Source organism: Hyla sarda, chromosome 2, assembly GCF_029499605.1.
Source record: "Hyla sarda isolate aHylSar1 chromosome 2, aHylSar1.hap1, whole genome shotgun sequence".
NCBI classification, from domain to species: domain Eukaryota; kingdom Metazoa; phylum Chordata; class Amphibia; order Anura; family Hylidae; genus Hyla; species Hyla sarda.
In genome coordinates, this window is record NC_079190.1 from 243,628,470 (window position 1) to 243,653,054 (window position 24,585).

A 24,585-nucleotide genomic window follows, 5' to 3' on the forward strand; every position below is an offset into this window, starting at 1 on the left:
TCTAGCCGGCCTTGAGAATCTTCAGTCTTATATCAAGCCAGTATTAATCAATTTTGTGAAAAGCACCATAACTCCCAGCAAGGCAACAGGGCTCCCAAAGGGTTACACTGCATCTACTCCACTCTGCTCCATACTGTCTGCGTGTTATAACATCTGCACCCTCCTCAGTAAAAGGCAGATATCCATAACCCAACAACAGAGCAGAAGGAGATGAGCAGATTAATATATATCTCTTTGGGATAAGATTCAGTATAACCTGTAACTTACTGTATTAATTGAAATCCATGCTCTTACTATTCTACTTTCAATTGTTTTTTATTGAATTTTACCATAATAGAAAAATATAAACATGTGTAAAGGACAGAATTCCAGTGGACAGTGCCACATAATGATAGGATCACTCGTTAACCAAGGAGCAGGGATTTCAATCATGAAGTTACATTTTCCCCACAAATATATATATATGGTGCTGATAGATTACATAGCATTTTCATGGTGACAGGTACATATTAAAGGGGTTCTCCGGTGCTTACACATCTTTGGATAGGGGATAAGATGCCTGATTGTGGGAGTCCCGCCGCTGGGGACGCCCGTGATCTTGCACGCAGCACCCCGTTTGTAATCAGTCCCCGGAACGTGTTCACTCAGGGTCTGATTACCGGCGACCACCGGGCCGGCGGCGTGTGACGTCCCGCTTTCGCCCCTCAATGCAAGCCTACGGGAGGGGGCGTGATAGCTGGAATAAGATTGTGTAAGCACCGGAGAACCCCTTTAATCCCCTCATTGTGCCCTCTTATTGTAGTTAGGCTCCCCTTGTGTCCCAGTATTGTAGTTAGGCCTCCCTTGTATCCCTTCATTGTAGTTAGCCCCCTCCCCTTGTGTCCCTGTGGTGAGCAGCAAAGCACACAAAGTTACATACATCACATCTCACATCCACCCTAGTAAAGTCACAGTAAGGGGTGCAAGTCTACATCACACCTACCCAATAGCGAGAGCTAACATGATGTTGTGTTAAGTTCAAGATCGCAGGCGTTAAATTTGTAAAGGATTAGTTGAGAAAACAAAAAGTTGTTGTCAATAGTAGAAACTCAAAATATGCTTAACCCCTTAAGGACGCAGGACGTAAATGTACGTCCTGGTGAGGTGGTACTTAACGCACCAGGACGTACATTTACGTCCTAAGCATAACCGCGGGCATCGGAGCGATGCCCGTGTCATGCGCGGCTGATCCCGGCTGCTGATCGCAGCCAGGGACCCGCCGGCAATGGCCGACGCCCGCGATCTCGCGGGCGTCCGCCATTAACCCCTCAGGTGCCGGGATCAATACAGATCCCGGCATCTGCGGCAGTTCGCGATTTAAATGAACGATCGGATCGCCCGCAGCGCTGCTGCGGGGATCCGATCATTCATAACGCCGCACGGAGGTCCCCTCTCCTTCCTCCGTGCGGCTCCTGGTGTCTCCTGCTCTGGTCTGTGATCGAGCAGACCAGAGCAGGAGATGACCGATAATACTGATCTGTTCTATGTCCTATACATAGAACAGATCAGTATTAGCAATCATGGTATTGCTATGAATAGTCCCCTATGGGGACTATTCAAGTGTAAAAAAAAAATGTAAAAAAATGTTAAAGTTAAAAAGAAGTGAAAAATCCCCTCCCCCAATAAAAAAGTAAAACGTCCGTTTTTTCCTATTTTACCCCCAAAAAGCGTAAAAAACATTTTTATAGACATATTTGGTATCGCCGCGTGCGTAAATGTCCGAACTATTAAAATAAAATGTTAATGATCCCGTACGGTGAACGGCGTGAATGAAAAAAAAAAAAGTCCAAAATTCCTACTTTTTTAATACATTTTATTAAAAAAAAATTATAAAAAATGTATTAAAAGTTTTTTTATATGCAAATGTGGTATCAAAAAAAAAGTACAGATCATGGCGCAAAAAATGAGCCCCCATACCGCCACTTATACGGAAAAATAAAAAAGTTAGAGGTCATCAAAATAAAGGGATTATAAACGTACTAATTTGGTTTAAAAGTTTGTGATTTTTTTTTAGCGCAACAATAATATAAATATATATAATAATGGGTATCATTTTAATCGTATTGACCCTCAGAATAAAGAACACATGTCATTTTTACCATAAATTGTATGGCGTGAAAACAAAACCTTCCAAAATTAGCAAAATTGCGTTTTTCGTTTTAATTTCCCCACAAAAATAGTGTTTTTTGGTTGCGGCATACATTTTATGATATAATGAGTGATGTCATTACAAAGGACAACTGGTCGCGCAAAAAACAAGCCCTCATACTAGTCTGTGGATGAAAATATAAAAGAGTTATGATTTTTAGAAGGCGAGGAGGAAAAAATGAAAACGTAAAAATTAAATTGTCTGAGTCCTTAAGGCCAAAATGGGCTGAGTCCTTAAGGGGTTAAAGGGGTACTCCGGTGAAAAGCTTTTTTTTTTTTTTTTTTTTTTTAATCAACTGGTGCCAGAAAGTTAAACAGATTTGTAAATTACTTCTATTAAAAAATCTTAATCCTTCCTGTACTTATTAGCTGCTGAATATTACAGCGGAAATTATTTTCTTTTTGAAACACAGAGCTGTCTGCTGACATCATGAGCACAGTGCTCTCTGCTGACATCTCTGTCCATTTTAGGAACTGTCCAGAACAGCATATATTTGCTATGGGGATTTCCTTTTACTCTGGACAGTTCCTAAAATGGACAGAGATGTCAGCAGAGAGCACTGTGCTCATGATGTCAGCAGACAGCTCTGTGTTTCAAACGGAAAATAATTTCCACTGTAGTATTCAGCAGCTAAGAAGTACAGGAAGGATTAAGATTTTTTAATAGAAGTAATTTACAAATCTGTTTAACTTTCTGGCACCAGTTGATTTAAAAAAAAATTTCACCGGAGTACCCCTTTAAGTTAACAGTTGAATACCACAAGGATCTGTGTTTGGCCCAATTCTTTTTACCCTTTTTATTAATGGTTTTATGGATGGAACTAAAAGTGTCAGTTTTTGCACATGATACAAAGCTTTGTAGGGTAAGTAAAACACAGAATCAGATAAGCTGTCAGCAGGGGCAATAACATGACAGATGAACTTTAAGGGTGCATTCACACGTAAAGGATCTGCTGCATGTCTTCGCTGCATATTTTGTGCAGCTGGTTTGGCTACCTATTATGCGTAGCAAAATCGGCTGCAGAAAATATACAAAAGATCCTGTTGATAAATGTATAGTAACACACCTAAGCTGCAGTAATGATGTTAATGTGTATACTGGAGATAATATGGAATAAAACTGTGGTTAATGGAACAGAAGAAGTTAGGGTATAGTATTTACAGGAAAGCTAATCAGAAGTATTAAATGGGCACTGTCATTTGCAAAGAAAAAAAAATTTAAAACAATGTAGATAACAACAATATATGTATGTTTGTAATATACAATGGTAAAAAAATTTGTATATTTTTGGGTGAAAAAAATGATGTCTTGTCCCTGCAGTTATTGCCTGTGTGTCTCTGTGCAGAGACAAAATACAGTTAGTCTGGGCAGGACAAGCAGAGCTCTGTGCACTGAGGACAAGCACAAGCACAGGCTCACACAGCAGGCTGATTGACAAGCCAGGAGCCTGCACAAAGCCCTGCTTGCCCCACCCACACTTCTTGTATTTTGTCCCAGCAATAGCTGCAGGGACAAGACAGCATTTTTTCACCCAAAAAAATACACATTTTATAACTAATGTATATTACAAATTTACAAATAATGTTATTATCCAGATTGTATAAAAAGTATTTGCAAATGACAGATACTCTTTAAATATCAAGCATCAGCTGCCAAATCTAATGAGATTTTAGAGTATATATAAAAAAAACTGTAATTTTATGCCTCTATAAATTCCTAGTAAGATCATGTCTCAACCCACGGTCAGGCCAGACCCATAATTTGCAGCTGGTTGAACAACATATCCCTGATACTGAGCCTACACCACTGGCCAACCTATATATTCTACAGTCATTTTACAGTTGTATGGTAATATTGTAAACAGATAACACTGACTTACAGGTAGGAAGAAATATGTATTTGCAAAAGTTTTTGATAAAAGGAAAAAAAAAAGTTGAAACTTTTTTCTTTAGGGGTGTTTTAGATGACCAGACAGGTTTGGTGACATTTCAAAGAAAAGAAAACAGAAGAATGAGCCAAAGCTAAAGGAACACTAATACAATGGCTTAAAGAGTAAGAAACAAGAAGAACATGTTTACTAACAGCATGAATGTGAAGAATTCAGATATTTGAGGCATCTTACTAGCTATTTGGGGATCTTCTACAGAGAAAGGTGTTGGCATGCTTTCCTTACTTCACTCAGTTACTTTAGTGGCCGTGATCACCATCACTTCAGGCTCTGAAGGAACTCCATTACTATGTCTCTCCCCATCCAATTGTGGCTGCTTGTTACGATATCTGCTGTGGTAGCAGGTAAGTATATGTGTTTGTTTATTCTTGGCTACTTGATGTGTGCAACATCTTTGTTTCAGTGTTCTAGTGCAGAAGCATTGGATTCAAATCCTAAAAACAGCTTAGTCTGCAAGCCTGATACATTGGCAGAGGGCACCGATAATTTGGTTAGCGAACCCACCCCAATAATGGAGTCTGCCTTCTGCTTCTGTCATTAGAGCAGAAAATTCAACACGAGCGCTTACTCATCCCTAGCATCAATGTAAATGTTATTGTATTGTGTTATTGTACATTCCGGAAGCATGATTATTGATATTATTTCGTTTTAAGCTTTATGTTGGAATTTTACTGTTGCTGAATCCTGCTTCCACGGGCATGTGCTGCTTACCTTCTGCATTGCCAATTGTATTAGATGTAAAGCTGTTTTTTATATACTAGTAAATGAAGTGCAATGCATACAGTATATTATGATAAAAGCCATAATACAGAAGCTGAGGGGCTCACTCGGGTGCAGGAACATTGTTCCTTTTTAAGAGAAAAATCCTGGCGACAACTTTCTGCTTTCTAGCTTTGCTGTTACGCCGAGCGCTCCGGGTCCCCGTTCCTCCCCGGAGCGCTCGCCTCATCCTCGTTGCTGCAGCGCCCCGGTCAGATCCACTGACCGGGTGCGCTGCGGTACCGCCTCCAGCCGGGATGCGATTCGCGATGCGGGTGGCGCCCGCTCGCGATGCGCACCCCGGTCCCCGTACCTGACTCGCTCTCCGTCGGTCCTGTCCCGGCGCGCGCGGCCCCGCTCCCTAGGGCGCGCGCGCGCCGGGTCTCTGCAATTTAAAGGGCCAGTGCACCAATGTTGGTGCCTGGCCCAATCTTCCCAATTACCAATTAGTGTGATCACCTGTGTACTTCCCTATATTACCTCACTTCCCCTGCACTCCCTTGCCGGATCTTGTTGCCTTAGTGCCTAGTGAAAGCGTTCCCTTGTCTGTTCCTAGCCCGTGTTCCTGACCTCCTGCCGTTGCCCCTGACTACGATCCTTGCTGCCTGCCTCGACCTTCTGCTACGTCCGACCTTGCTTCTGCCTACTCCCTTGTACCTCGCCTATCTTCAGTATCTTCAGCAGTCAGAGAGGTGAGCCGTTGCTAGTGGATACGACCTGGTCACTACCGCCGCAGCAAGACCATCCCGCTTTGCGGCGGGCTCTGGTGAAAACCTGTAGTGGCTTAGAACCGGTCCACTAGCGCGGTCCTCGCCAATCCCTCTCTGGCACAGAGGATCCACCTCCTGCCAGCCGGCATCGTGACAGTAGATCCGGCCATGGATCCCGCTGAAGATCCTACACTGGTCGCCCAGCTAGCCCTAAAGATCGCCCAACGAGATCAACAGCTGGCATACTTGACCTCCGAGGCACTGCGTATTCAGTCACAGATACAGCAGCTGCAGATACAGCAACAGCTACAGCTGCAACTACCATCTCCTCCGCCGGCTCCTGCAACTCCTCCGCAGCAACCGGCCGTTCCTAACCCCTGCTTGTCCCTGCCGGACAAATTTGGCGTAAAGATCGCCCAACGAGATCAACAGCTGGCATACTTGATCTCCGAGACACAGCGTCTTCAGTCACAGTTACAGCAGCTGCTGCCGCAGATACAGCAACTTCAGTCACAGCAGCTGCTGCCGCAGATACAGCAACTTCAGTCACAGCTACAGCTGCAACAACCATCTCCTCCGCCGGCTCCTGCAACTCCTCCGCAGCAACCGGCCGTTCTTAACCCCTGCTTGTCCCTGCCGGACAAGTTTGATGGGGACCGCAATGATTCTGCCACAGCCACAGTCCAGTCCTTCTTCGCTGAGGTCCGTGGTGTCTTCGAGGAGCCTGCCCGAGCTTCTTCTGCCGAGATTGCCCTGCTGAACCTGGAACAGGGTGTTTCTTCCATTGGCGAGTACGCCATTCAGTTCCGTGCTCTTGCTTACGAGTTGTCCTGGAATAGTGAGGTTCTCTGCGCGACCTTTAAAAAAGGCCTATCCAGCAACATTAAAGATGTTCTGGCCGCACGAGAGACTCCTGCTGACCTACATGAACTCATTCATCTTGCCACTCGCATTGACATGCGTTCTTCCGGATGGCGTCTGGAGCTCCGCCTGGATATGGACTTTGTTCGCACGAAGCGTTTTTTCTCCCCGGCTCCTCTCTCCTCTGGTCCTCTGCAATCCGTTCCTGTGCTTCCCGCCGCGGAGGCTATGCAAGTTGACCGGTCTCGCTTGACACCTCAAGAGAGGACACGACGCCGCATGGAGAATCTTTGCCTGTACTATGCCGGTACCGAACACTTCCTGAAGGATTGTCCTATCCGTCCTCCCCGCCTGGAAAGACGTACGCTGACTCCGCACAAAGGTGACACAGTTCTTGATGTCAACTCTGCTTCTCCACGCCTTACTGTGCCTGTGCGGATATCTGCCTCTACCTTCTCCTTCTCTACTATGGTCTCCTTGGATTCCGGATCTGCAGGAAAATTTTTTTTGGCCTCTCTTATCAACAGGTTCTATGTCCCTGTGACCAGTCTCGCCAGACCCCTCTACATCTATTGTATTAACAATAAAAGATTGGACTGTCTCATGCGTTTCCGCACAGAACCCCTCCTAATGTGCATCGGACCTCATCACGGAAAAATTGACTTTTTTTTCCTCAGGTTCTTTGGCCCCAAGAAGAGGGGGAGACCCAAGGGGGGGGGTACTGTTACGCCGAGCGCTCCGGGTCCCCGTTCCTCCCCGGAGCGCTCGCCTCATCCTCGTTGCTGCAGCGCCCCGGTCAGATCCACTGACCGGGTGCGCTGCGGTACCGCCTCCAGCCGGGATGCGATTCGCGATGCGGGTGGCGCCCGCTCGCGATGCGCACCCCGGTCCCCGTACCTGACTCGCTCTCCGTCGGTCCTGTCCCGGCGCGCGCGGCCCCGCTCCCTAGGGCGCGCGCGCGCCGGGTCTCTGCAATTTAAAGGGCCAGTGCACCAATGTTGGTGCCTGGCCCAATCTTCCCAATTACCAATTAGTGTGATCACCTGTGTACTTCCCTATATTACCTCACTTCCCCTGCACTCCCTTGCCGGATCTTGTTGCCTTAGTGCCTAGTGAAAGCGTTCCCTTGTCTGTTCCTAGCCCGTGTTCCTGACCTCCTGCCGTTGCCCCTGACTACGATCCTTGCTGCCTGCCTCGACCTTCTGCTACGTCCGACCTTGCTTCTGCCTACTCCCTTGTACCTCGCCTATCTTCAGTATCTTCAGCAGTCAGAGAGGTGAGCCGTTGCTAGTGGATACGACCTGGTCACTACCGCCGCAGCAAGACCATCCCGCTTTGCGGCGGGCTCTGGTGAAAACCTGTAGTGGCTTAGAACCGGTCCACTAGCGCGGTCCTCGCCAATCCCTCTCTGGCACAGAGGATCCACCTCCTGCCAGCCGGCATCGTGACATTTGCTATGTGGTTTTGTACAGAAGATTAGATATATTACGCAACCACTAAAAAAAGAAAAAATCCGGCACTGTCCCTTTAAACCAAGCAATAGGTATGTTCAATGGTGGAATCTGTGTTAACAGACATAGTTTTCAATGGGTGGTGCTGCACGTTGAACAGTACAAATGGCAATGGAATCTCAAGTAAAGAAGGGACGGAGTAACTCACCCAGGTAACCGGAGACTGTGCGGCTTGTCAGATCGCGATCAAGCTTCGCTTGATCGCGATCTGACAAGCCGCACAGTCTCCGGTTACCTGGGTGAGTTGCTCCGTCTCTTCTTTACTTGTGATTCTATTAGATATATTACACTACCAGCTATCAATTGGTTGCTGCCTGGGTTAAAATTCCACTATTGAAGAATAAGAGCGGAATTACAGAACTGGAAAGAAGCGGTATGCTTACCCAGAAGCCCCCCACATTTAACTATATTCATATCTTTAGGATGTGGATACAATTGAGTTTAATAATAGGGCAGATGGGTGCAAGGAATCCCTGTTTGGTTTCCTGCCTAGCCTTTATTGCTTGAAAATGGTGCAGGTACAAAGTGAAGTATTTACTCTGAGAGCCAGACAAGAGGGTCTAACATGAGATCTGACAAAATCCACAAACATTTTTAAGGGCTTGTCTATTCATCTTCCACATTAAATTATAAAGAAACAGGTTGGACAGCCAAGAAGGGTGGTAGAGAAGTCTACTTCTTAAAATGTTCAATGTTTAAGCCAAATAGTCTAATATAGCAGTGTGGTGGTCCAGTACAGGAGTTGCACCCCTGTACCCTAGCTGCCCTGTCCGGCAAACTCCATCCTGTGACCCCTGGGCCTTTCCTCACCTATGTCTTGTATATATCACCACCAGTGCCTATGTTATGTAATGTACTGTACATATGTGTTATATCTTTAAGAGATGTTGTCATGTGATTGTAACCAGGGAAGGTGCCAGTGACCATGTCACCTACAGGGTGATCTATGAGACCCCTCCAGAGTCTCCCTCATATAAGCCCTGGGTGGAGCCTCTGTTCGCTCTCTTTCTGCTTAGCTGAGTCGCAGTAAGGTCAAGTCCTGTAAGAGTGTGTCTGGAGTCCAGAGGAGGCCTAAAGTCTAACACGCAGCCATGGATCGACAAGTCCACTACCCCCCAGGTCTAAGTCAAAACCTGCTAAGCTACAAATGGGGTATAGTCAGTCTCAGTCAAGTCAGTCCAAGTCAATCTGTCTCAAGTCAGCGTGGCCGTGCATCAAAAAGTCCCAGCAAGCCCTGTGGTCTTAAAGTCACTGGTCACCACTTTGGGCCTAGCCAAGCTGTATAGACTGTTACACCTGTCTGACTCAGTAAAGCTGCTGTTGTTCCGTAACTTGGCATCAGAGTCATTATTTGCCCCCATGTCTAGCCCAGGATCCAGCGGCCTACCTTTGGGTGGTGAAGCGGTTAAACCACACCCTGGTGTCACTATCACAAGGGGTTAATGCCATCTGCCCCTAGGATAATTCCATCTGCCCTGCATCACAACCTCACCACAGTAGGTAGAGCAATGACAGCAAATGTGTCACAATTGTCAGGGGCCCAACATATGCTATTAAAGGGGTTATCCACCATAAGGTGATTTTAGTACGTACCTGGCAGACAGTAATGGACATGCTTAGGAAGGATCTGCGCTTGTCTTGGGGCTAAATGGCTATGTTGTGAGATTACCGTAACACTGTGGCTAGCTTTTTATGAACTAGTATTTCCTGTTTGAGTTTCATTCTTTGCCTACAAATACCATAATTCCATTTTCCTCCCTCCCACACATCAGCCACCCCACCCATAGAAACATAAATGAGCTGCATCCATTCAAAAGACCTGTGGTTTTCAGGGTGCCTACAGCTGTTGATTTAGTTGCAGATTGATCTCTCTCCCACCAAGCGATCCCTCCACCCATTGAGTAAATAATTTATTTTTACAGCATAAAAGAAATCAAAGAAAATAAATAAATAAAGCAAGACGTGTTTCGGAAGTCGCAGCTCCCTTTTTCAATTGCAGGTGGATACAGCAACCACCTGCAATTGAAAAAGGGAGCTGTGACTCCCGAAACGCATCTTGCTTTATTTATTTATTTAGTTATTTTCTTTGATTTCTTTTATGCTGTAAAAATAAATGATTTACTTTATATCAATACCCACGACTTTGGGTTAATTCCTTGGAAGCGCCACCGCAGCATTTTTCTACATTTTCTGCATTCTACATACGGACCCACCCCTGGGCTCCGTCCTCACGCTGCAGGCCTGCATACCAAGCTACCATCACCGGCAAGGGACACGCTACCCTCCACCCGGGTACCTACCTACACCGGCTAGAGACCTGCACTGCACCCGGCGCTACCTCCGCTTTTTTCCGCTATATACTGCTCCACCCATTGAAGCAGACATGCTCCCTGTCATCAGCTGACTAGTGAGTCAGGTCTCGGCCGCATTGCAAGCTGGGAAAAATCGGAGACAACAGTCATTTTGTTTGCTGTTAAAAATAAATATTGGGGTGAAAATCACATAAGAATTGTTAGAAAACTGTCACACACAGGTACAGACACTATATTATGAACTACACTAACTTTACAGCCCCTGTAGCATAGTCACATAAAACAAAATCCTGGAATACCCCTTGAATACAGCATATTTACCAATACCCCTTACCTTCATCTCCTTGGTTGAACTTGATGGACATGTGTGTTTTTCAATTGTACTTTGTAACTAAGAAATATTCTAATGGGGCCCTGTCTAGTGATAAGACATTCAGAGAACACTATATGTGGCAATATTTTCACTAGAGAGGAATGTATGTGGCTTTTTATTATTGGTGGCACTAAGATTTTTAGGGAACACTATGGGTGGCATTGACATTTTTAGATAACATTAGTAGAAACCATTATACATTTCATAGATGAAGAGTTTTGAAACTGGATGTTTTGGCTGGCATACAGCTAAAGGGGACATTTGTGATAATTATTTTGATAAGGAGATCCCTGTCTGTAAGGCTGCATTCATTACTTTTTCCATGGTGCTGGATCCCCTGCCAATGGTGCCCGACAGACCCTCTTTGACTTTAATGAGGCCAATCAAGTTTTAGTCACGGTGTTCAGCATTTTACAAGACAACATAGTACTACATGCTGTGCTATACCATACAAAGTCTATGAATGAGTGCTTATCTGATGGAATGTTTCAGTAGCAGAGTCTATGGGTACATTTGCTACATGCGTCTGGAGATTTCCCTATACATTTAACAAATGGGCACCATTTTCAACCTGATGTATAAAGATGCATCTCTGTGTTTTTTTTTTTGTTTATTTTAGATTATACCTCTTATATCCCACAACTGACTGGCAAATCTTTTCAAGGAAGGGTGACAGCTACAACATTTATCCTGGACAAACCACAGTGCCTCTTCAGCCAGGACTCAACTCTTACTGTGTGGTTAATCGTAGCTAACCAGACAGGTAAAGAATTCTTGCAATTCCTAATTGGAACTAATATTAACCCCTTAAGGACCAAGGGGGAGATTCATCAAAACCTGTGCAGAGGGAAAGTTGTCCAGTTGCCCATAGCATCCAATCAGATCGCTTGTTAAATTTTTCACAGGCCTTCCTAAAAATGAAAGAAGCGATCTGATTGGTTGCTATGGGCAACTGGGCAAGTTTTCCTCTGCACAGGTTTTGATAAATCTCCCCCCAAGTGTTTTTCAGTTTTTGCACTCTTTTTTCCTCCTTACCTTTTAAAAAATCATAACCCTTTAGATTTTGCACCTAAAAATCCATATGATGGCTTATTTTTTGCACCATCAATTGTACTTTAATGACATCAGTCATTTTACCCCAAAATCTACAGCGAAACAGAAAAAAAAATTATTGTGCGACAAAATGGAAGAAAAAATGTAATTTTGTGACTTTAGGGGGCTTCCGTTTCTACGCAGTACATTTTTCGGTAAAAATTACACCTTCTCTTTATTCTGTAGGTCCATACGATTAAAATTATATCCTACTTATATAGGTTTGATTTTGTCGTACTTCTGGAAAAAATCATAACTACATGCAGGAAAATGTATACGTTTAAAATTGTCCTATTCTGACCCCTATAACTTTTTTATTTTACCAAGTACAGGGCAGTATGAGGGCTCATTTTTTGCGCAGTGAAGTTTTTATCAGTACCATTTTAGTTTTGATCTGACATTTGATTGCTTTTTATTCCTTTTTTATGGTTTAAAACGTTACCAAAGATACACTATTTTGGAATTTTTTTTGCGCGTACGCCATTGACCATGTGGTTTAATTAATTATATATTTTTAGAGTACTGACATTTACGAATGCGGCGATACCACATATGTTTATTTACACAGTTTTTTTTATTTTGAAAAGGGGGGTGATTTAAACTTTTATTAAGGAAGGGGTTAATGATCTTTATTAACTTTTTTTCCACTTTTTTTTTTCAATGCTATAGCTCCCATAGGAGTTAAAAAGTTCAATTGTTTTCTTATTTTTGTTGTATTTTTATAATTGTCATTCTTTCCTTGCAGTACAATTGGATAACACTAAGTTGTCACAAAATGCTCCTTATTATTTATTTCCATCCTCGGGATACTATCGCACCCTTCGCACCACTGCAGATACTTACCCATGTAACAATGTAGCTGACTACATTCGAGTAGGCAATGATGCCTCCTGCTCTGACCCTAACAACTGCAATGGACCTTTACCTTCTTCTGGCCCATACCGGTAAGTACAGAACCTATCTTTGGGTTACTTGACTAAAATGCAGAACTTAAAGGTTTTCGCTAATATTATAAATAAGGGTCAGTTTTTTATCACTAGAACAGTGACACTCTTGTCCATGGGTCCTGTCTGGTATTGCTGAATCGTGAAGGTCTGACCAGACACAAGGAAACTGTGACCTTTTCCCTAGTAACCCCACCAATTTATTAAGGCTGTGTCCACATATACACTTTTATTGCTTAAGAGTGGAGTCACACATTGAGTGTATGCTGCATATTTCAAGCTGCGAAAGACCTGCTGCACAGCAGGAGATAAGCTGCATCTTTTCCAATGAGGAGACACACAAGGCTACCGACGGCAGCTCTGTGTGTGCAGTATACTGTGATGCGCGGGCCAGTCTTCAAACCTTACTGCACACACAGGGACGTGGCCGCTAGCCCTTTGTGTCTGCTCATAGGAGAATACAGAATGTATTTCTCGCTGTGCAGCAGATTTTGCGCAGCTTAAAATATGCTGTATATACGTAATGTGTGACCTTACCTTAATGGTGTATTTACATGTACAGTATATTGTGCTTATTTGATGCGCAGAATTTAAGCTGCAGATTGTATGCTGCAAAGTTCATTGTAAACTAAAAGACGAAACACAGCTTCAAATCCTGGGCATCAAATATGTGCAGGATACTGCATGTGTAAATACAACCTCAACCCCTTAAGGACCCAGCCCAAATATACCTTAAGGACCCAGCCCAAATATACCTTAAGGACCCGGCCATTTTTTGAACATCTGACCACTGTCAGTTTAAGCATTATTAACTCTGGGATGCTTTTACCTTTCATTCTGATTCCGAGATTGTTTTTTCGTGACATATTCTAGTTTATGTTAGTGGTAAAATTTTGTCGATACTTGCATCATTTCTTGGTGAAAAATTCTAAAATTTTATGAAAAAATAGAAAATTTTGCATTTTTTTTTAATTTGAAGCTCTCTGCTTATAAGGAAAATGGATATTCCAAATAAATGTTATATTGATTCACATAAACAATATGTGTACTTTATGTTTGCATCATAAAGTTGACATGTTTTTACTTTTGGAAGACACCAGAGAGCTTCAAAGTATAGCAGCAATTTTCCAATTTTTCACAAAATTTTCAAAATCGGAATTTTTCAGGGACCACTTCAGTTTTGAAGTGGATTTGAAGGGCTTTCTTATCAAAAATACCCCATAAATGACTCCATTATAAAAACTGCACCCTCAAAGTATTCAAAATGACATTCAGAAAATTTGTTAACCCTTTAGGTGTTTCACAGGAATAGCAGCAAAGTGAAGGAGAAAATTCTAAATCTTCATTTTTTACACTTGCATGTTCTTGTAGACCCAGTTTTTGCATTTTTACAAGGGGTAATAGATGAAAAATCCCCCCAAAATTTGTAACCAAATTTCTCTCGAGTAAGGAAATACCTCATATGTGTATGTCAAGTGTTCGGCGGGTGCACTAGAGGGCTCAGAAGGGAAGGAGCAACAATGGGATTTTGGAGAGGGAATTTTGCTGAAATGGTTTTTGGGGGGCATGTCACATTTAGGAAGCCCCTATGGTGCCAGAACAGCAGAAAACTCCCACATGGCATACCATTTTGGAAACTACACCCCTCAAGGCACGTAACAAGGGGTCCAGTGAGCCTTAACACCCCACAGGTGTTTGACGACTTTTCGTTAAAGTCGGATGTGTAAATGAAAAAAAATAATTTTTCATTAAAGTGCAGTTTTTTCCCCAAATTTATCATTTTTACAAAGGGTAATGGGAGGAAATGCCCCCCAAAATTTGTAACCCCATCTCTTCTGAGTATATAAATACCCCATGTTAGGACGTAAAATGCTCTGCGAGTGAACTACAATGCTCAGAAGAGAAGGAGTCACATTTAGCTTTTGAAAAGCAAATTTTGCTGAAATGGTGTTTGGGGGGCATGTCGCATTTAGGAAGCACCTAGGGTGCCAGAACAGCAAAAAAAAAAAAAACACATGGCATACTATTTTGGAAACTACACCCCTCAAGGAATGTAACAAGGGGTACGGTGAGCCTTAACACCTCACAGGTATTTCACGACTTTTTGGGAAAGTTGGATGTGTAAATGAAAAAAATTATTTTTTCACAAAAATGCTGTGTTTTCCCCAAATTTTACATTTTCACAAGGGGTAATAGGAGAAAATGACCACCAAAATTTGTAACCCCATTTCTTCTGAGCATGGAAATACCCCATGTGTGGATGTTAAGTGCTCTGCTGGCGCACTACAATGCTCAGAAGAGAAGGAGCGCCATTGAGCTTTTTGAAAGAGAATTTGTTTGGAATGGAAGTCGGGGACCATGTGCATTTACAAAGCCCCCCGTGGTGCCAGAACAGTCGACCCCCCCCCCCACATGTGACCCCATTTTGGAAACTACACCCCTCACAGAATTTAATAAGTAAAGCAGTGAGTATTTACACCCCACTGGCGTTTGACAGATCTTTGGAACAGTGGGCTGTGCAAATGAAAAATGTAATTTTTAATTTTCACGGATCACTGTTCCAAAAATCTGTCAGACACCTGTGGGGCATAAATGCTCACTGTACCCCTTATTACATTACGTGAGGGGTGTATTTTCCAAAATGGGGTCACATGTGGGGGGGTCCATTGTTCTGGCACTATGGGGGCTTTGTAAACACACGTGGCCTTCAATTCTGGACAAATTTTCTCTTCAAAATCCCAATGGCGCTCCACTTCTGAGCATTGTAGTGTACCCGCAGAGCACTTTACATCCACATATGGGGTATGTTCTTACTCAGAAGAAATGGGGTTACAAATTTTGGGGGACTTTTTTCCTATTTTCCCCACCAGCATTTTAGCGAAAAAATTTTTTTTCTCATTTTCCCATCCAACTATTTTGTCAAACACCTGTGGGGTGTTAAGGTGCACTATACCCCTTTTTACGTTCCATGAGGGGTGTAGTTTCCAAAATGGGGTCACATCTGGGTATTTATTTTTTTGTGTTTATGGCAGAACCACTGTAAAATCAGCCACCCCTGTGCAAATCACCAATTTAGGCCTCAAATGTACATAGTGCACTCTCACTCCTGAGCCTTGTTGTGCGTCCGCAGAACATTTTACGCCAACATATGGGGTATTTCCGTACTCAGGAGAAATTGCGTTACAAATTTTGGGGGTCTTTTTTTGCTTTTACCGCTTATGAAAATAAAAAGTATGGGGCAACACCAGCATGTTAGTTTAAAAAATAAAAAAAAATTTACACTAACAGGCTGGTGTAGACCCCAACTTTTCCTTTTCATAAGGGGTAAAAGGAAAAATGCCCCCCAAATTTGTAGTGCAATTTCTCTCGAGTACGGAAATACCCCATATGTGGCCCTAAACTGTTTCCTTGAAATACGACAGGGCTCTGAAGTGAGAGAGCGCCATGCGCATTTGAGGACTTCATAGGGATTGCATTGGGGTGGACATAGGGGTATTCTACGCCAGTGATTCCCAAACAGGGTGCCTCCAGCTGTTGCTAAACTCCCAGCATGCCTGGACAGTCAGTGTGGCTGCAGGCGGGGGCCGGCCAGAGCATATAAAACCTAATACTGTATACTAAAAACCAAGGGGCCTCCAGCTGTTGTGAAACTACAACTCCCAGCATGCCCGGACCGGCAAAGTCTGTCCGGGCATGCTGGGAGTTGTAGTTTCACAACAGCTGGAGGCCCCCTGGTTTTTAGTATACAGTATTAGTTTTTATATGCTCTGGCCGGCCCCCGCCTGCAGCCACACACGGGAGTCGGCCCGGGCACATAAAAAGAAGTATTCCTAATCCTATCCCGGACATCCCTGTGTCCCGAAAAATCTTTTCGGGACATAAGGATGTCCGACGGTCACTCACCATTCCCCGGCGTCCTCCTGTGATCCTCCTTCGGTCCCTCGCTTCTCCACCTCTCTGACGTCCCGTGCGTACAACCATAGAGACGCAGGAGGACCGCAGGATCGTCGCAGAAGAATGCGCGCTGGCCGGGGCCTGGTAAGTGACCGCGTCATCTTCTTCAGTGTTCCGGTCACCGCTCCTCCGGTCCCGGCACCTACTGCTATGGTCCATAGGCCATAGCAGTAGATGTGACCCCGGGCCGGAGGAGCGGTGACCGGAACACTGTGGGGGCAGCAGTACAGACATACAGCCTCCAGCCATACACTGTATATGGCTGGAAGCTGTATGTCTGTGGGGTGGGGGGGAGCTGCCTACTATTGTGGGGGGAGCTGCCTACTATTGTGGGGGGGGGGACTGCTGACCTAATGTGGGGGGGGAGCTGCCTACTATTGTGGGGGAACTGCTGACCTAATGTGGGAGGGAGCTGCCTACAAATGTGGGGGGAGCTGCCTAATATTGTTGGGGGGGGGAGCTGCCTACAAATGTGGGGGGAGCTGCCTAATATTGTTGGGGTGGAGCTGCCTAATATTGTTGGGGGGAGCTGCCTGATATTGTGGGGGGAGCTGCCTATTATTGTGGGGGGAGCTGCCTAATATTGTGGGGGGGAGCTGCCTAATATTGTTGGGAGGAGCTGCCTAATATTGTTGGGGGGAGCTGCCTAATATTGTGGGGGGGAGCTGCCTACAAATGTGGGGGAGCTGCCTAATATTGTGGAGGAACTGCCTACTATTGTGGGGAACCTGCCTACTATTGTGGGGGAAATGCTGACCTAATGTGGGGGAGCTGCCTACTATTGTGTGGGAACTGCCTACTATTGTTGGGGGGAGCTGCCTACTATTGTGGGGAACCTGCCTACTATTGTGGGGGAAATGCTGACCTAATGTGGGGAACCTGCCTACTGTTGTGGGGGAGCTGCCTACTATTGTGGGGGAGCTGCCTACTATTGTGGGGGAACTGCTGACCTAATGTGGGGGAACTCCAGACCTAATGTGGGGGAGCTGGCAATCTAATGTGGGGGAATCCAATCTAATGAGCGGAGCGCTGCATTTTACCAGAAAACGGGGAGAAGTAATTTTCGGTATCGGTTTCGGCCGGACATTTTTTTTTATTTCGGTTTCGTTTCGGTTCTGAAATTTCCATTTCGGTGCACCTCTAGTTTACAGTGAGTTTACCGCTAGGAGTTTGTGCTGCGGCGACAAATTTGCCGCAGCCCAAACTTGAAGCAGAAAACTAACTGTAAACCTGCCTGTGTGAATGTACCCTGTACATTCACATGGGGGGACAAACCTCCAGCTGTTTCAAAACTACAACCCCCAGCATGTACTGACAGACCGCGCATGCTGGGAGTTGTACTTTTGCAACAGCTGGAGGCACACTGGTTGGAAAACCTTCAGTTACCTAACTCAGTATTTTCCAACCAGTGTGCCTCCAGCTTTTGCAAAACTACAACTCCCAGCATGTATTGATCGCCGAAGGGCATGCTGGGAGATGTAGTTATGCAACAGCTGGAGGTACACAACTACAACTCCTAGCATGCCAAGACAGCTGTTTTGCAGTTTTGGGATTTGCAGTTTTGCAACATCTGGAGAGCTATAGTTTAGAGACCACTGCACAGTGATCTCCAAACTGTGGACCTCCAGATGTTGCAAAACTACAAATCCCAGCATGCTCAGACAGCAAACTGCTATGTGGGCATGCTGGGAATTGTAGTTTTGCAAGATCTGGAGAGCGACAGTATAGAGATCATTGTGCAGTGGTCTCAAACTGTAGCTCTCCAGCTGTTGCAAAACTACAAATCCCAGCATGCCTAAATAGCTCTCTGGGCATGCTGGGAGTTGTAGTTTTGCAACATCTGGAGGGTTACAGTTTAGAGACCACTCTATAGTGGTCTCAGACTGTAGCCCTCCACATGTTGCTAAGCAACTCACCGGCTTCCGTAAGATCCACGGAGCTGCGTCGCCGTCCTCTTCTTCCATCGATCGTCGCCCGCTGCCGCCGCCGATCGTCGCCCGCCGCTGTCGCCGATGGGTGAGTGGACTTCGGCGCCGGTCCTGTGTCGTTTCCCCGTTCTGCCCCGCCTATTGTGGGTGGGCAGGACGGGGAAACCGAAAGTAAAGCCCCCCGCCCCCGATATGCTATTGGTCATCGCGTCTTGATGACCAATAGCAGGGATAGGAGGGGTGGCACCCCTGCCACCTCACTCCTATCGCTTCAGGGGGATCGTGGGTGTCTTGGACACCCGCGATCCCCCTTCTATTCCGGGTCATCGGGTCACCATAGACCCGAATCGGCGCAAATCGCAAGTGTGAATTCACTTGCGATTTGCTCCGATCGCTGACACGGGGGGGGGTCTGATGACCCCCCTGGGCATTTGCGCGGGGTGCCTGCTGATCGATATCAGCAGGCACCCCGGTCCGGTCCCCGCCCGGCGCGCAGCGGGGACAGAAATTCCAACGGGCGTATGGATACGTCCTGGGTCCTTAAGTACCAGAAAGCCAGGGCGTATCCATATGCCCTAGGTCCTTAAGGGGTTAAAGGGGTTAAAGGGGTACTCCAGTGGAATTTTTTTTTTTTTAAATAAACTGGTGCCAAAAAGTTAAACAGATTTGTAAATTACTTCTACATAAAAATCTTATGCTCCAGAGGAAGTTGTGTATTCTTTTCTGTCTGACCCGGCTAGTCACTTCATCCTTTCACTGCAGAGAGATAGGAAAGGCAGCGCTGTGTGTTCCAAAGAAAAGCTTTTTCCAGCTGCGTTTCACCTCCTAGCCACGTGAGTGTTCTGGTGGACAGAGAGCAATGCGTTTTTGAACAGAAAATATATTTTACTGCAGCCATTAACCTCCCAGTGACTGTCTACAGCATTGTATTGCAGAGAGGGGCAGAGAGCTGTGTGTTGCCTCATACATTTCAACAAGCTGGCTCAGCTGGAGAAAGGTTAGGAGAGCAGGGAGGAATATGTTTTTAGCGCAACTCTGTCTTTGTTCCACAACAAATGGTCTGCTCATTATACTAGTCTGTAGACTGTATAATACATACCAAGCAGTCCATTCCTAATAGTCTGTGTAACAGACTCAAAAGAAATTGATTAGAGGAATGTAAAAAGTACATAGTAATTGTAATTTTAAAGCACCACTGCTATCTAGTGGCCACTGAGCACATTTTTTCAACTTTTTACTATTGAAATAAAGGTTAAGTTTAAAATATTAATTAGGGAGTTCTTTATTCAGAGTTATCTCTGAGGGGGTAATTCCCCAAGAAGTTGTATTTTCTATAGTTGTCCCTAAGATCCTATTTCAATTGCCTACTCCCTCTCATTGCATATAATGAAGGGAACCATGACAATCTAAAAGGGTAAATGTAATACAGGGTACCAACTTATAGACCCTAAGTGTCCTTTTATATAAGGTGGTCCTAGAGTTAAAAGCCCACTGGGGCCTCCCCTGTCTACCTAACCAGCACCTTTAGGTTCCCAACAGGCCAGTTGATAAGGGACTAAATTCAAAACATGTAAGGAGTTAAAGCGGAGTCCATCTAAAAGGGGGATCTAACTTGTAGTAATTATACATAAGGAACAAGTCCTAAAGGTTGACAATAATTACTATGGCTTTACAGCATAGGATGCAATTTCTCCATGCTATTTAGGAGGTTATTTCCCCTCCATGTCTTTAGACTGTAGGAATCAGTAGTACTGTAGCTAGCATTTTATTTTTAGGCCCTGTATTTGGGTTATTATTTGTTTATATTATTTATTCCTGTTTGTTTTGAAATTCACGTTTCACTTCTGGTGGTTTTTATATATTTACATTTACAGTATAAAAGTGTTTTACTGCACCTCTACATTTTTTTTATATTAAGACAGCAGATAACTTAAAGGACAAGTATCATGATTAAAAACGTATCCCCTATCCAAAGAATAGGGGATAAGTTTTAGATCACGGGGGGGTCAGAGTGCTTGGAACCCCCACGATCTCCTGTTTTGAGCCCCAGGTCTCCAGCACAGGAGCGTGTCATGACCCCCATCCGAAGCGGGAGCCACCACGCCCCTCCATAAAGCTCTATGGGAGAGCCGAAGATGATGGGAGAGCCGTTTGGCAATCTTCGGCTCTCCCATAGAGCTTTATGGAGGGGCATGGTGGCTCCCGCTTCGGGCGGGGGTCGTGACATGCTCCTGTGATGGAGACCCGAGGCTCCAAACAGGAGATCGCGGGGCGCCCCAGTGCTTGGACCCCCACGATCTAAAAAGTATCCCCTCTCCTACGGAGAGGGGCTAAGTTTTTATTCATGATACTTATCCTTTAATATTACATATTACAGCTTTATTTATATAAAAAAAAATTGAAAATAAAAAATTATAATGTTTTGTGATGTGTTATTTTTTTTCAGAGTTAAATTTGTTGTTCTGAATTCTGCAAATGTTCTACTGGATCAGACTGGCTGGTCTGCCCCAATCACACTCCGCCAAGGTAATACATCATAACCATTAGCAAAGAATATGTTATATTCATATATAAAGTTTGAGCACTACCTTTCATAGTTATGCTATAAAAAATTTTTTTTATTTTTTTTGGTAGCTTATGGGTAGAGTATGCTCCTGTATGCCTATGAATGCAATGATGCAAATGGAGACTTATATAATATGGGATCCACCACATACTATGAGCACTAAGTAAATAGATTTTCTAACCTGTATTGGCTAGAATACGAGAATCTCAATAGTGAGCAAAATGGTCCTACAGACTTCTATTATGAGACTATCTTGGTCATGTGACAAAGAGCTGGGAGAGAACGCTTTAAGCGCATACTTCTCCTGGCTCGTTTTAGTACAGTAATCCCTCATCATATGATGGTAATCCGTTCCAAATGAACCATCGTTTGTTGAAACCATCGTGTGTTGAGGGATCCGTGCAATGCAAAGTATAGGAAGTTGTATTCACCTGTCCCCGCCGCTCCGGACCGTCACCGCTGCCCTGGATGTTGCGCTCCATCTCTGTCGCTGAGTCCCCATGATGTCCCCGCCGCTCCGGAACATCTCTGCTGCCCGGGATCATCGCTCTCACGTCGCCGTCATCACGTCACTACGCACGCCGCTCCTATTGGATAACGGGGCGGCGTGCGCAGCGACGTGATGACAATGATGGAGAACGCCGACGATGGATGCGATCCCGAAGAGGACACTCTGGAGTCCCAAGGACAGGTAGGAGACCATCATCGGAGCACACGGGGCACCGTAAACGGCTATCCGGCGGCAGCTGAAGTAGTCAGCGCTGCCGGATAGCCGTTTATGCGATGGCCCCGACATACAAAAGCATCATATGTTGTTGCTGCCTTCAACATGCGATGGCCTCTGAGAGGCCATCGCATGTTGGAAATATACTATATCGGGGCCATCGTAGGTCGGGGGGGGGGGTCACTGTAATTGGTCTGGTCTGAACACTCAGCCCCCAACTGATCACAACTTTTGAAATGTCTCTATAATATATATGTGTATATATATATATAGATATATATATATATATATATATATATAATATAGACTAAACAGTGGCACACCAAGTGTCAGCAAAAAAAAAGGTGATTTATTCAAAAAAACGTGTAAGGCAACATTTCAGCTGGCTCACCCAGCCATTTTCCCCCAGCCATTTTGAAAATGGCTGGGTGAGCCAGCTGAAACGTTGCCTTACACGTTTTTTTGAATAAATCAGCTTTTTTTTTTGCTGACACTTGGTGTGCCACTGTTTATTCTATTTTTCTGTATTTTGGAGGGGTCCCCAACCTGGACCTGGCACAGTAGGCACCCGTGCACTTTTTACCCTGGAGTGCTGCTTTTCTGTTCTATATATATATATATATATGTATATATATATCTCAAATGTTTTCTAAAATGACCAATGGCAAAGTCCATTTAAGTGTGATCAGTAATGCTAAAAAAGGTATAGTACAAATTGGAGTGAATAGCATGCTTAGCCTAAAAGCAGCCCATGTGTCTGCTATGGTGCCCCTGGAAAGAAAGAACACAATCTTTTTCTTATAATTCTAAAGAAATATCCACTAACGCATAGGTAAACCAAGAAGTGTAATAATCTTTATTTAAGTAGCATAAATTACAAACATGATAAAATCATATAAAATATGTATTTACACACACACTATATATCTATCTATATATATATATATCCATCTATCTATCTATCTATCTATCTATAGATATTCACAGCAAGACTCCAGTGAAAAAAGACTGAATTCTGTGGTGGAAAAACACCTGCCAGTAAGGCTCCTTTCACGCAATATGTTGCTCCGTTTTAAAGACCCGTTATAATGCCCCGTTAAGAAAACCCTTAAAAACGGCTGTTAAACGGCCGTTACAAAATCCCATTCAAGTCTATGGGATTTTTTGATTATCCGTTATCAGCCGTTATAGCCTGTTATGAATAACGACGTCATTTGTGATGGGAGAAAAATTAGTGCAAGTAATGTTTTTTCTCCCGTCACAAATAACGTTTGTTGTTCATAACAGGCTATAATGGGTGATAATGGCTCACAGTCCACATATATAGCAATCAATAGCAATAGTAAGGCATGAATACCAGTAAATAGGATAAACAGTGCTAATAACTTTTGTTTTCTGAATATTTCTCTTTTGTTTCTTCATGTGATTTTTAATGAAAACATATTTTAATTCACATTTATTTTTGTATTGATTTATTCTTTTTTTCCACTGAACAGGAAAGACGTCATCAGTAATTGATACATGGCCTGGGAGACGTAGCGGGGGGATGATCGTCATCACCTCCATCCTTTCAGTCCTGCTGGCTACCTTTTTGCTTTGTCTCATTGGGACATTTATTGTGGGAAGGTAATGAATGACTACATATCACTATTCCATGTGGTGGAACAGCCTCTAACACTCATGAAAGTATTATTTTACTTGTGTTAAGGTACCTACAAACCTTTCATAGCTGCTGGAACAAATTTTGGCAGAATTTTGGGGCATTTGCAATACTAAATATGCCTCACTGTACTCTATTTATATTGATCTTTCATAAATAGAAACTGTAATACAGGGCTCACAAGGCAAAACACATTTCATTATTTTATACGAATAAAGCAAGGGCAGGAAAAATAAATGAAGGCAACACTTTATTTTTTATTTTTTTTAAAGCAAATTAGACTTCATGTACTCAAGCATTTTATATGAAGTCAAACTGGGCTCCGATTCTAGTACATAGGGCCACATAGCACCCAACAAAGGCTGTACAGCAGAACACAATGTTCCATCAAACATAAAAATCGTGTAGATTACATAACAAAAGCTATTTAAATTGGGTACTGTTGTAATTGTACCTACCTGCACAATAACATTAAACTGTTAATAGTTAAACTTCTTTTTTGGTGAAAATGACATGCCAACATATCCATGGTAGGACAGGCACAAGCCCCATTCATTTTTATGGCCCGGGCAAGTCATCTATTGATTACATTAGAGTTATTTCCAGAGTATATAAAAGTGTTGGCTTGGAATGAGAAGCATGGCTTGAAGCACTTTTCAGTCCGAAACAAAGCTTGGATATGTTTAGAAAATCACCCAAATGTAGTCACTAGCTGAGTCCGCTCAGGCCATTGAAATTTATAGGGCCCATGCCTGTCCGAGCATGGATACGTCGGCATGTGATGGTGACAGTTTTCCGACCTATCTGTGCCTCAAAGGTAAATTTACAGGCAAATTTTGGCATGTTAAAGGCTTGACGCCTTAACTTTTATACAGCTTGTGATATACACTGCTCCAAAAAATAAAGGGAACACTAATATAACACATTCTAGATCTGAACTAATCATATTAAATACTTTCCTCTTTACATAGTTGAATGTGCTGACAACAAAATCACACTAAAATGATCAATGGAAGTCAAATTTATCAACCCATGGAGGTCTGGATATGGGGTCA

At 43.9% G+C, this 24,585-nt stretch overlaps 1 protein-coding gene across 3 annotated transcripts in view; it reads left to right on the forward strand.

Annotated features, from left to right (window-relative positions):
- UPK3B (uroplakin 3B) overlaps positions 1-24,585 on the forward strand; it is a 50,793-nt gene that overhangs the window by 21,298 nt on the left and 4,910 nt on the right. For 2 of the 3 annotated variants that reach the window (XM_056560555.1, XM_056560557.1), the window contains exons 2-5: positions 11,282-11,425; positions 12,500-12,698; positions 21,027-21,106; positions 23,367-23,496. In XM_056560555.1, the coding sequence (XP_056416530.1) occupies positions 11,282-11,425; positions 12,500-12,698; positions 21,027-21,106; positions 23,367-23,496 (553 nt within the window). Of the gene's footprint in view, positions 1-4,339; positions 4,481-11,281; positions 11,426-12,499; positions 12,699-21,026; positions 21,107-23,366; positions 23,497-24,585 lie in introns of those variants that run through there. The other variant, XM_056560554.1, reaches the window with a different exon arrangement.